Source organism: Centruroides sculpturatus, unplaced genomic scaffold (assembly GCF_000671375.1).
Source record: "Centruroides sculpturatus isolate CEXI.00-Female unplaced genomic scaffold, Cexi_2.0 scaffold315, whole genome shotgun sequence".
NCBI lineage: Eukaryota > Metazoa > Arthropoda > Arachnida > Scorpiones > Buthidae > Centruroides > Centruroides sculpturatus.
The window spans coordinates 579,932-594,027 of NW_019384544.1; the positions used below are offsets into that span (position 1 = coordinate 579,932).

A 14,096-nucleotide genomic window follows, 5' to 3' on the forward strand; every position below is an offset into this window, starting at 1 on the left:
CAAATTTTAATATCGACTCAAAATAATTTAAAAAGACAAATTACAATAAAACGGTTTATTACCCAACTATCAGAAATTTCACAACATGCCAAGGAAGAGAGGAAGGAGCAATTAAATAATTAAAATTATAAAGGATTAAAATATATATATAAATGGGGAATATCGCGCTTCTGACAATCGCTGCGAGTGTATGTGCTAAATTTGGAGAATCCGTGCTTCTTGAATGGACACTGTATGTGTCCGGCTCACGTGTCGGAAAACCTGATTTATTCGTTTACGCACCAGACGGAAAAACAAAAAATATCGTGTATCCACAAGCGCTCCAATAAATAAATAGAATTGAAACGATACTTTGAAATGTTTTACCGATGAAAATGAATAATAATAATAAGTTTCAATAAAAATGATAAAATGTAAATTAAATTTTATCATAACGAGTTTGCTTAAATTTGCTTTCTTCTGAGATCGCAGCAATGCGCGACAGGTAAGCTAGTTTATAAATAAAAATTGAAAGATTCTGTAGAAGTAATTTTTTAAAATATCCTTGTTCATGATAAAATTTTAATACTTATTACTATAATCTAGACATGTTAATCCTTAAATATACTTGTATATTTAAGGAATGGGTCACAAATATATTATATATACTTGTGGCCCAAAACTCCATGACTTCTTCCAATGTGGCCCAGAAGAACAAAAAGGTTGGACACCCCTGCTGTAAATTAACTATGCTAATATGTTTTAATAGATTTGATGTGCAAGAAATTTAACTTCAAATTTGAATCCTGTTATCTTTTCTAGAATTCTCTAACATTTATTAAATAAAGGGTTGTTTAAAGTTAAATTTTAAAGTTCTTAATAAATGGTAACATATCAAAATATTTTGATCACACTGATAAATTTAATGACAAAACTATTTTTCTAATCTAAAAGAATTCAGCAGAAAATAATAATAAATTTGATATAATAAAGTATGCAGAAAACAGCATACTGTATAAAAACAGCATATAATTAAAATTTTATTTGTAACTTATGATATTATAAATCTAAAATTATTACCATTTAATTGAATTCAGGAATAATTTGAAAAGATAAATTTAATAATATATGCCAATTAACCTAATTATAAATATTTCTATTCAGTTTATTTTATATATATGTAAATTTAATTCTAGAATTATTCCTACTATCTAAATTTTTCTTTTTCGTAAGATTATATAAAATTATTAAAACGTAACCTTACCTCAGTGATTGAAGTTTCCATTGCATCATCTTCAGTTTTTTGTGATGCATCATCTTGTTTATTATCTTCTTCATGTTCTTGTTCTTTTCCTTCTTTATCACTAAAATTAATAAAATACTTTAATAGTTAAAAAACATAAATAAATAAAAATTACATTTATCTTATCGTCAATATAAAATCATCAAATTTAAGACTATATAGTTACTAGTTATAAATCTATTATACTATTATCTGCAAGAAAAGGTGTTTAAAGTCTTGTGTGTTAGATGAATTAAATTTATGCATTTAAATAAATTATATATAGAATTAAGAGAAATTTCTAAAAAAATCTAAAACTGTATTTTAATGTCTTTAATATTTAATTTTATATTGAATTAGATGACCAACATTATATTTCTGAATATAAAGCTATAAAAATATGAATTAATTAATATTAATAACAATAGTTACACTAATAATTATTATAATAAAACAAGCAATAAAAATATTAAATATGTGATGTTATAAACTAGCAAAATTATGGATAATTTTATGTGGACCAAGTAATTATATGTGACTCTGAACTATGCTTGTTACAAAGCCAAACAATCGCTTGAAATACTTGGGCTATAAATCTGCTAATTTTAATAATTAATACTAAGTAATTTGCTAGTAAATGTAGATGTTAGGTACCATCTCTTTCTAAATTAATAATTATAATTTTAAATAATTTAGAATCATCTGAAAGAAAAGAACTGACCTGAGGCAGGGCTTGAATCTACAACCTCTACTTGCTGCGTGGTGCTCTTGCCAGTTGCGCAACCCGAACCTTGAACAAGCCATCGCTTTGTAAGGTTATATCTAAATTTAAATACATCTGGAAGTGAAGGCTTACTCAGGGTCCGGGTAGGGCAACTGGCAAATGCTCAGCATGACAAGTGGAGATTGCAGATTCAAACCCTGCCTCGGGCCAGTTCTTTTCTTTCAGATAATTCTAAATTATTTAATAAATTATTTAAAATTATAATTATTAATTTAGAAAGAGATGGCACCTAACATCTACCTTTAGTAGCAAATTACTTAGTATTAATTATTAAAATTAGCAGATTTATAGCCCAAGTATTTCAAGTGATCATTTGGCTATATATCTATATATAAATATCAGGCTTTGGGTTGTTTAATATACTTATTATGCTTGTTTATTAAACTTATACTGTATATGCTTATCTAGAATTATTGTATGTAATAAAGTCATAATAATAATAATGTCAATAAAATTAAGAGAATATTTTAAATAAAATTTATAAATTAGTTGGATATATAAAGAGGAAAAATTAAAAAATGAATTTTAATTAAGAAAGAATTTTTGAAAAATTTACTAGTGTTGTTTTCCTTTTACTTTGAGAGATGCCCCATGGCTTTCTCTCTGGGTGCACCACTCCCAAGATCCATAAACATTTCTGCAAAGTTTGCATTGTAGTCTCAAGAAGAAGCTCTTAATGACATTAGGACTTGTACAGATGATAACAGAACCTCTTGAAAATTGTATTCAAAGGTTGACCCAATACCTGCCTTCAGAGCCACATAGTGAATGGAAGTAGTTGGATTTACCGAGAATGTAGCTTTGATATCTGTAGATGCATTATCTTTTGTACAACTCCTGGGCCTTCTAACTTTTGGTGCATCATCCAAGTCATTCATGTGTCAAAATTTAGATACTATTCTTAAGATTGTAGTATGTTGAGGACAGTGCTGATTGTGATGCAATGCATGGAATATCACTGCAACATCCTTTGTACTGCAGCCCTGAAGGTAAAGTTGTAACATCTCTTTTCTCATTTGACCCAGTTTTAATGTATTGATGAGAAAATCTGGATGAGAGATACCATCCCAGCAAATCAAACACCCTACAGAAAAAATATGGCAAAAATATGAGACAGATCTGCACAAAGCAGAAAAGGAACACAAAAGAGATTGCTGATACACCGTTAATTTGTTGGGACGGTATCGCTCCTCCAGATTATCTCTCTTTTCTTTGCCGTCATACATCATCTTATGCTGTCATACACTATTTACACTTTTCTAAACCAACTTTAAATACCTGCCTGTAGTAACAAAATACTACTGCTGCAGACACAGTAATTTGCACAATTTATATTGTGATTATTTTAAATTAATTACTAAATAATTTGTCACTAGAGGGAAGCATTAGGCACCATCTCTTATTACATTTAATAATTATAATTAAATTAAATATTTAGAAAATTTTGAAAGAAAAAAATTGGTCTGGAGTGGGACTGAAACCTGCAATTCCGCTTACCGTGGATGCATTGCCAGTTATGCTACCTGATCCTCCAGTCCAATCTCCTCTTCCAGATATATTTAAACATGAGATAACCATTGTTGGTTACATAAAGCATTGGCTGCGGATGCTGAATGCATGCACAGCCAGTTTTATATGTAAATGCAATGCAGCTTTTCTTCCAGAATTTTCTAAATTATTTAATTAAATTGTTTTAAATATAATAAGAGATGGCACCTAATGCCTCCCTCTAGTGACAAATAATTTGGTAATTAATTTAAAATAATCGCAATATAGTAGCCCAATATAATCCAGTAGTTGTTGACATATTGCATATGTACAGTACATCATGTTTGTAGATGTTGGTTTATGTAATTTGCATAATTACTGTAAAAATGGATGTTTGCAATGTGCAATACATCTGTATTACTAATCATTAAAAACTGACATCAGAAATTACATTGGCAATTTTTGTTTAAGCACTTTGCAAACATAAACTGCAAATCTATTGCAGACAGGAACAGGGGTGGCCCTAGGGCAGTGCGAACGGTGCAACTGCACCAGGCACCGTCATGGGGGGCGCAGAAAATGCAACAATAGATTGTTTGCACAAAAAATAAAACCCAATCACCTTATTACTACTTAACCCTACCTGCCAAAATAAATTCTATACAACAGTGAGCTAGATCGTGCATTTCAAAGTTATACACATATAGCATGAAATTCACACTTAATATTGTAGACTTAACCTTTTCAAACAAATATTGTTTCTTTTTACTCTTATTGTTTCTCATCCATACTATGCTAATCTTTCAGAGGTCTGAGTTATTAATAATGTAAAAAATGTATGTTACTTTAGTCTCTATGTATAGTTTAATCTCCACGGGGGCACCACAATGAGATCTCGCACCACCTGAAAACCTTGCTAGGGCCTCCCCTGGACAGGAAGTACAGTACATTACATGTCATCACACATCAGGTTAATGTTGTCATAGAAGCACCTGAGAACATTAAGAATGCTATCCACACTGATATCATCAGTGCTTCTTACTTCATCAGACAGAGCTCCTATGATATGTTATTTTCCAAATACTCTTTATAGTGTATTATTTAAGTTTATATTATTTCAAATATATCAAATCAATTTACAAAGTAGTTTTTATTGTATCATTTAACATCAATTGATCACTTAAAATTGTTTTGTCAATTGACAATATTTGATATCAGTTAGTCATATGAAACTGATCAAAGAAATTGTTTCATAAATAACAACACTATCAATTAATACTAACTTACTTGTATAACATTTCATAAGGTTAAATGACATAAGTTGATATCAATTGATAAAATGTTGTTGTTAATCAGTTGATATGAAATGATGACTTTTTATCATTTGATCATTTGAAACTGCTCAGTAGAAAATAAAGAAGATATTCAATATAAACAAAGTAAATAACTTAGTGATTATGAATCTACATATTGGAGAGCACCTAGATTTTAGTGACAAACATTATCAATGGACATCAAGATTAATAATAAACAGACATATAATTTTATGATTTTGATCATGTAACATAATATGTGTTATTTTTGAAAAATCTATATGTATACATAGATTTTTCATAATATTTCAATATTACTATATGTTTATGTATATTAAAAACATTAATAATTACATATTTTCTTTTAACGTTTTAGTTTTCTTTTTCATTTTTCTAACATCTCGTTTTGCTTCTTCAATTAATTCGTATACTGAAGGAGATTCTGTATCCATTCTAATATCATAATGGCCAGTTACTGCTACTGCTGTAGAAGATGGACTTAACGATAGTCTAGAATATGACCTTTGTACTTGTTTTCTCAATTGCGCACACACTTCTTCAGATTCCATAAGGCGAGCTCTAAAATAAATGTTACTTTATTTAGAAATATACTTTATATATAAATATTCTGTTTATGTTGAAATATGTATGCTATTATTTATTAGAAAAATAAATATAAAATTAATAAGTATGTTATTACTGATAAATAACAAACAAATTGCAAAAAAATAAAATAAAATTGCATCATGTTTTAAATTATACATTAATTTTTTTTGACATTTAGAAAATTTTGAAAGAAAAAAATTGGTCTGGAGTGGGACTGAAACCTGCAATTCCGCTTACCGTGGATGCATTGCCAGTTATGCTACCTGATCCTCCAGTCCAATCTCCTCTTCCAGATATATTTAAACATGAGATAACCATTGTTGGTTACATAAAGCATTGGCTGCGGATGCTGAATGCATGCACAGCCAGTTTTATATGTAAATGCAATGCAGCTTTTCTTCCAGAATTTTCTAAATTATTTAATTAAATTGTTTTAAATATAATAAGAGATGGCACCTAATGCCTCCCTCTAGTGACAAATAATTTGGTAATTAATTTAAAATAATCGCAATATAGTAGCCCAATATAATCCAGTAGTTGTTGACATATTGCATATGTACAGTACATCATGTTTGTAGATGTTGGTTTATGTAATTTGCATAATTACTGTAAAAATGGATGTTTGCAATGTGCAATACATCTGTATTACTAATCATTAAAAACTGACATCAGAAATTACATTGGCAATTTTTGTTTAAGCACTTTGCAAACATAAACTGCAAATCTATTGCAGACAGGAACAGGGGTGGCCCTAGGGCAGTGCGAACGGTGCAACTGCACCAGGCACCGTCATGGGGGGCGCAGAAAATGCAACAATAGATTGTTTGCACAAAAAATAAAACCCAATCACCTTATTACTACTTAACCCTACCTGCCAAAATAAATTCTATACAACAGTGAGCTAGATCGTGCATTTCAAAGTTATACACATATAGCATGAAATTCACACTTAATATTGTAGACTTAACCTTTTCAAACAAATATTGTTTCTTTTTACTCTTATTGTTTCTCATCCATACTATGCTAATCTTTCAGAGGTCTGAGTTATTAATAATGTAAAAAATGTATGTTACTTTAGTCTCTATGTATAGTTTAATCTCCACGGGGGCACCACAATGAGATCTCGCACCACCTGAAAACCTTGCTAGGGCCTCCCCTGGACAGGAAGTACAGTACATTACATGTCATCACATATCAAGTTAATGTTGTCATAGAAGCACCTGAGAACATTAAGAATGCTATCCACACTGATATCATCAGTGCTTCTTACTTCATCAGACAGAGCTCCTATGATATGTTATTTTCCAAATACTCTTTATAGTGTATTATTTAAGTTTATATTATTTCAAATATATCAAATCAATTTACAAAGTAGTTTTTATTGTATCATTTAACATCAATTGATCACTTAAAATTGTTTTGTCAATTGACAATATTTGATATCAGTTAGTCATATGAAACTGATCAAAGAAATTGTTTCATAAATAACAACACTATCAATTAATACTAACTTACTTGTATAACATTTCATAAGGTTAAATGACATAAGTTGATATCAATTGATAAAATGTTGTTGTTAATCAGTTGATATGAAATGATGACTTTTTATCATTTGATCATTTGAAACTGCTCAGTAGAAAATAAAGAAGATATTCAATATAAACAAAGTAAATAACTTAGTGATTATGAATCTACATATTGAAGAGCACCTAGACTTTAGTGACAAACATTATCAATGGACATCAAGATTAATAATAAACAGACATATAATTTTATGATTTTGATCATGTAACATAATATGTGTTATTTTTGAAAAATCTATATGTATACATAGATTTTTCATAATATTTCAATATTACTATATGTTTATGTATATTAAAAACATTAATAATTACATATTTTCTTTTAACGTTTTAGTTTTCTTTTTCATTTTTCTAACATCTCGTTTTGCTTCTTCAATTAATTCGTATACTGAAGGAGATTCTGTATCCATTCTAATATCATAATGGCCAGTTACTGCTACTGCTGTAGAAGATGGACTTAACGATAGTCTAGAATATGACCTTTGTACTTGTTTTCTCAATTGCGCACACACTTCTTCAGATTCCATAAGGCGAGCTCTAAAATATATGTTACTTTATTTAGAAATATACTTTATATATAAATATTCTGTTTATGTTGAAATATGTATGCTATTATTTATTAGAAAAATAAATATAAAATTAATAAGTATGTTATTACTGATAAATAACAAACAAATTGCAAAAAAATAAAATAAAATTGCATCATGTTTTAAATTATACATTAATTTTTTTTAACATTTCAAATAAAAAGTTAATAATCATTTTAAAAAATTATTAATTTTACAAAGAATTTATTAAATTTGCCTTATTTTAGAGCAATAAAATTGTAAACATTATGAATTCGCGAAACTGTTTTCAAATAAAAATTAAAATGCTATTTAGTTACATATTCGTTTTAAAATATAAATTTAAAGTAGAAGATAATCTATTCCTATTTTTCAATAATTTTATAAATTAGAAAATTTTAAATATATCAACCATTCCTGTTTGGTTTTTATTCATTTCAATAATTGTTCTTGTTTGGAATAACTGAAGAATGATTTGCATTATAAATAAGGATAAAGAATATATGTTCAATGTGTGAATGAATGCATAATGTAAGTTCTGCTTTATAGATGTCAGAAAACAAGACCTCTTTTGTTTTATGATAGGATATTTACAGTTAGGAAAGCTATAAAGGAAGATTGAAATTATTAAAATCTTTTTAGTATGTTTATGTCAGCAAATTTATGATTGTTATTACGGTATTTTAAATAATAAAACTATTTGCTAATCTGTTAGTAAACAACAATTATATCGCAATAAATAACATGTCTTCAAATAGAAACCAAATTCGAATTCAACAAATGTTTTTGTTTGTTTTTATTTTCTTTGAATGAATTTGTTGTAACCTTCTTTGTTGCAAGTGCCCACAAGAGGCCATCAAGGCAGAATTCAAACTTACTTTTCTTTGTGTTGTCGTCACACCAGTCAGTTGTATCCCGGAGTAAATAAAAATAATTGTTAACTAACTATGTGTTCTTATATGAAAAGTGTTCAAAACGAAATTGATACAAAAGAATTTATACATTTATTTTTCTTCTTGAAAGATTCATTCTTTCTGCCAGCAAATATGAACTGTAACAACATTCTTTAATGAAATGGTTATTGTTTGTTTATTAACAAATTTCATAAACATGAAATAATTAATATTAATAATAATTAAAATTAATTGCTACAAAGATAAAAAAATTGGCATTTATTTTGACAAGATTGAGACACGTGTTAATACTAAAATGATCAAATCTAAACATCAAACATGTCATAGTAGTACAATACTTTTGATGTTTTGGATCATAATCTGTGTAGTTTTTGAATGTAAGGATGTATAAGAAAGTTGGTTTATTGAGAAAAAATTTGATAGCCTTAAAAAATAGTATTACACTGCATCTGAGAAAATCACAGAGAATCAATTGTAATTGGCTATTGAACTCATTGTTCATTGTGTTTGGATTTTAAATCTTTAGACTGGGACCATATTGAGCAGTACCCCTTGCATCACTAAGGTCTATGTTTAGCATGAGTGTTTGATATAAAATGTTTGTTGCTTATGGTTCCAAAAGTATCTTAGTTTTAGTACTAACTTTCTAAAATGAAAATGTCTTCTGCATATCCTGAAATGTTACCATACCAAATTTGGTTGTATTTAGACTCACTAAAGGTCTCATAAGACAGCACTGAAATGGGATAGTTTAATTACAATCACCTGATATATAAAATTATTGTTACATTATGATCATCTATAACAGAATAATAATGGATGTTATTAAACAGATCAATGGTAAAAATAAAATAAAATAGGTAGATTTTAATAATAATGATGATGATGATGATGATGATGTTATGATGTTGAAATAAAAAATTTTAATTGTTTTTTCTTCTCTATAACAGAATAATAATGGATGTTATTAAACAGATCAATGGTAAAAATAAAATAAAATAGGTAGATTTTAATAATGATGATGATGATGATGATGTTATGATGTTGAAATAAAAAATTTTAATTGTTTTTTCTTCTCTTTTAATGACCAATAAAAACAAATAGATAAGAAAATGTTCTTATAATATATAATATTACAGTAGAGCGTCATTTATCCAAATCAATTGGGGACTGGGGTTGTTCGGATAACTTATTTTTCGGATAACCAATTATGTACGAAAAAATACATTAACCTATCCCATGTTGAAATTTTTCTCCGTTGTGAGTCGCTTCGCATTGAATTTTCGTCGATGTTAAGCCCAATGTAAACTTTTTAAAATAATAATCGTGGCTATTGTATCGTTAAAAATTATTTCTTTATTTTTTACAAACAAAATAAATATATTGAAAAATATAAAAACAAAAAAAATTATACTTTAGAAGTTAATCTAGTATCAAAAACGTTCGATTCAGCACGACACACAGTCCTCAGAAAAACACCACACAAAAGTGCCAGTGCTGCCAGCTAAAACACACACACCAACAAAAAAAATATTGGAGTAGCCCAAGATATAGCCAAAGATTGCAGCGCCACAGCACTAGCGAAAATTTAAATTTGCCGACTGGAATTCTTTCGGATAACCGACTTTCGGATAAACGACGCTCTACTGTATAATATAATTTACAAATTTTTAATAATTAATGCATATATAAAATTATAAAAAGCAGTTTTAAATATCTTTATATTTATTTAATTTTAATTACACCACTAATTTGTTAAAAAGTAAATAAGAAGAAAATATTAAAACTTTCAATAAATAATAATAATAAAGTTTCAATTACCTTAATTCTTCAATTTCTTTTAAATAGTTCTGAATCATTTCTGTAATATCAGATTTGGATTCTGCATCTAGAAAATAATTATTGTAAAAATATTTAAATTCAATAAGTTAACTTTAACAAAAATTTATTGTTATTTTTAACAACAGTAAAAAAAGCTTTCATTATGATCAGAATTAAAAATTAAAATGCATTTCTTTCAAATAAATCAATAAAATAATTATAATATCTTATAAAAAGAAAATTTTTTTTATACTGGATAAAAGTGAGATTTTTAAGAATTATTAAATTTTGGTTTTGTCCATACATAAGTAAATTAAGTATATCCATATATACAGTTTGATAAAAGACATGCAATGTCAGAAAAAGTAAAAATGGTTGTCAACTGACTTTAAAACAATTATTAATGCTCCTATAAAAAAATATTGCAAACATTTAATACAAAATTAAAAATAAAATATTGAAAGAATACAACAAATATTCTTAAACAAAAATGTCAACACAAACAAATATACTAATGAATTTTACTTTATTTAAGTTTTATATCTGTTTATGATAAAATAAACAGATATAAAACTGTTTTACCCAAAAAAAAAGGGGAAATTATAAAAGCAATATCAATATATAATCAACAAAAATGCAGCCAACAAAAATATATAAAAAGCAAACCATAAAATTTCCTATCTTAAATTAAAAATCCAGCAATGAGTTGCTTAACTTTTCCATCAAAAAAGTTAAAATTGTGTGTGGCACCATCTGTTATGAGATGTCATTAAAAAACATTTTATATTATTATTATAAAATAACAAAAAGCTTAATTTTGAGGTTAGTGACAAGTTTTATAAAAAAACTGTAATGTTAATAACAAGTAAAATCATCTTTGAGTCCAAACCTATTGGAGATATGACACAAGACACCCTCTATTTTCCTATTCCCTTGACATTTAACTGCTAAAACTTAATAGCATCAAAGCCCTTAATACACAAACTTCCCTGCAAAATTTCAGAAATTTTCAACAAAAGGCACAGGAGTCATTAAGCTTTGAAGTGAATAAATAAAATTGTGCCCCACACTTACAATCATATATGCAAAAAACCCCAGCTTTTTTTGCATTTCTTGACATTTCAAGGTCTCATGAGTAAGAAAAATAAAAATCTTGGGGGTTCATTTTTTTGACTGACTTCCATACCTTCCCTACGTTATAAATAACAACTAATAAAAAGAAAAATTTAATAATTTTACCTGATGTTATCCATGAACCAGATGCTTTCTCAGCAAGTAGTTGTGTATTTCTGATTGTCAAGCGTTCTACTGTTTCTTGGAGAGCTTTGATTCTTGTTCGTAGATTATTATTTTCTGTTTGTAGCATAGTATTTTCATGAAACATATCATTTATTTGTTCTGTTCCATCTTCTCCAACTATTCGTTTACCCTTAATAAAATAATCAATATATTTAAAACGTTAATACATTTAAAACATAGCATTAGTATTATAGTTGTCTCATTTATAGTAGTGATGGTATTAATTACAATGTTTGGTTATTGAAAGTTAAATTATCAATAAATTAATGTTAAGGTTTTATAATAGAATAACTTTAACCAAACATTTTAATGCATTTGTTAGTTTATTTTTATCTTTAAACAATTACAAAATAATTAAGGATGGGACAATTGTCAAGTTAGCCAATTAGCAATGAATGATTAATAGGATTGTACAATCATATAACTGTATATTTAATGATTAACTAATTAATGCCAGGTATTTTTAAAATTTAATTTTTATGAAGTGTTTGTTGTTACCTTTTTCCTTTGTAGTTTTAAATAAGTGTTTGAATTGGATTTTTAGAACAATGGATTTGGATGAAAAACGTTGGAGTAGAGTGTGTTTATGTTATATTTTAAATAAGGATAACTTTTTGTGGACCAAAAGTTTAAGAAATAACTGTGTTAATAATGGTATTAATTTCGACAAATTATTAAATAATTATAATTGTTGTTATTTACTGAAATTAAACTATTTTGATAATTTTATTTCGGACTTGAATTGGCATATTAATTTGAGTTCTTATAATACCTGGTATAAGCATCTAAATAAACATTTTTTGATTGTTCTGTTTATAATAATAACCTCCCTTATAATATTAGCTCTACGATAATGCAAGTTAGATGTAATTCTCTTAATTTTTTGCAGAATTATTGCAGAGATATTTGCATACATTGCCAAGGTGATCAGTCTTTGGATGCATATCATGTGAGAGCTAGGTGTATTAATTTTTTTAAATTACATGAAAGTATTTTTGGTGTTTCTACTATTTCGTTTGAAAAATTTTTGAACCTTATTGATAATTTACAAAATTTTGATTTAATTTTTTTATCCAGAAGGTTAAACTATTTTTTAGATAATTTTATGTTGATTTATTTGTTTCAGTTGTCATTCGAGTAGATTGGCGCATATTTTGATTTGTTTTGCATTTTGGATCATTTGATTTTGCGCAGAGGTGGTATTATTTTTTCCTTTAAATGTGTGTTCAAGCTTAAGAAATATTGGGAGACTATCTGCTGTTTCAATGTGATAATTAATTTTTCTTCTGTTTTTAGGTGGATATAGTTATTTTTTAATACAATTTGTTTCTTATTTTTTTTGGATAGTTCTCCCTACAATTTTGATTATGTCAATATTTTGTTTAAAATATTATTACTTGTCAGTTTTGTAAAATTTGTATTATATTTATGTGTATATTCTGTTTTTTCTGTAATAATTCATTAATTACAATATTATTGTGATTTTTTTTTACTGTCTTTTGTAATGATTATTTGTATGTTTGTATTCTCCGCATTATGGATGAAACGAGTATGCTTAAATAAATAAATAAAACAATTTAATAGAATAAAGTATCAAAACTGATACTTTATTCTATTAAATTTGATATATACACAAACAATAAGACGTACATGTGTACTTGCATTTGTTTTTTGTTTTTCAAAATCAACTATTTTTATTAAAAAATAATTCAGCCCAAAATAATTTTTATATATTCTCATTTAGCTAATTATTAACTCACTTGTTTATACTCCATTAATTCTAATTGTAACATTTGTATTTCTCTTCTTAAAGCTCCAATTGTTTGACTTGTTTTATCCTGATTAATCATGACTCTATTTTTAATATTCTTGGCACGATTGGCATATTTTAAAGTATTTAAAGTTTCCATAAAATCACGATCTGACGGTGACACACAAGCAATCATCAAAGTTCGACTGAAAAGAAATAACGCAAAAGATTTATTTACAGCTTTTTAATGCAATTTATTAACGAAATTAATACTTTATATTAAAAAAAATAAATAAATCAAACAGTTTATATTATATTAATACTTTCCATTATGAAATAACTTAAAAAATATTTTAACTATAGAATTAAAATACATAGTATATCCCATAAGTCTGAAACTATATGAATTATGTTGATCTTTGTTTATTCTTTTACAGGTAAAACATCCTACTTAGTAAGGAAGAATGAATTCAAGTTATTTTGATGGTGGAGAACTGCAGTCAGATTGAAGTTGTTAAAGAGTAATAAGCAGTGGTCTGGATGCAATCTGTTAGTTTTTGACAATTTCTTGCTGATTGCAGATCTTGTCATCAAAATAACTTTAATTCATTCTTTCTTAATCAGCACCATGCTTTACCTGTAAAAGAATAAACAAAGATCAACGTAATTTCTATGGTTCCTGACTTATGGGACATCCAGTATTATAAATAA

The 14,096-nt window shown here is 27.1% G+C and overlaps 1 protein-coding gene across 1 annotated transcript in view; it reads right to left on the reverse strand.

Moving 5' to 3' along the window:
- LOC111623461 (kinesin-like protein KIF21B) overlaps nucleotides 1–14,096 on the reverse strand; it is a 76,205-nt gene that overhangs the window by 36,687 nt on the left and 25,422 nt on the right. The window contains exons 9-14 of the mRNA XM_023366045.1: nucleotides 13,396–13,625; nucleotides 11,576–11,765; nucleotides 10,337–10,403; nucleotides 7,348–7,572; nucleotides 1,244–1,343; nucleotides 1,188–1,200 (exon numbers count right to left, since the gene is read on the reverse strand). Of these exons, the coding sequence (XP_023221813.1) occupies nucleotides 1,188–1,200; nucleotides 1,244–1,343; nucleotides 7,348–7,572; nucleotides 10,337–10,403; nucleotides 11,576–11,765; nucleotides 13,396–13,625 (825 nt within the window). The remainder of the gene's footprint in view (nucleotides 1–1,187; nucleotides 1,201–1,243; nucleotides 1,344–7,347; nucleotides 7,573–10,336; nucleotides 10,404–11,575; nucleotides 11,766–13,395; nucleotides 13,626–14,096) is intronic.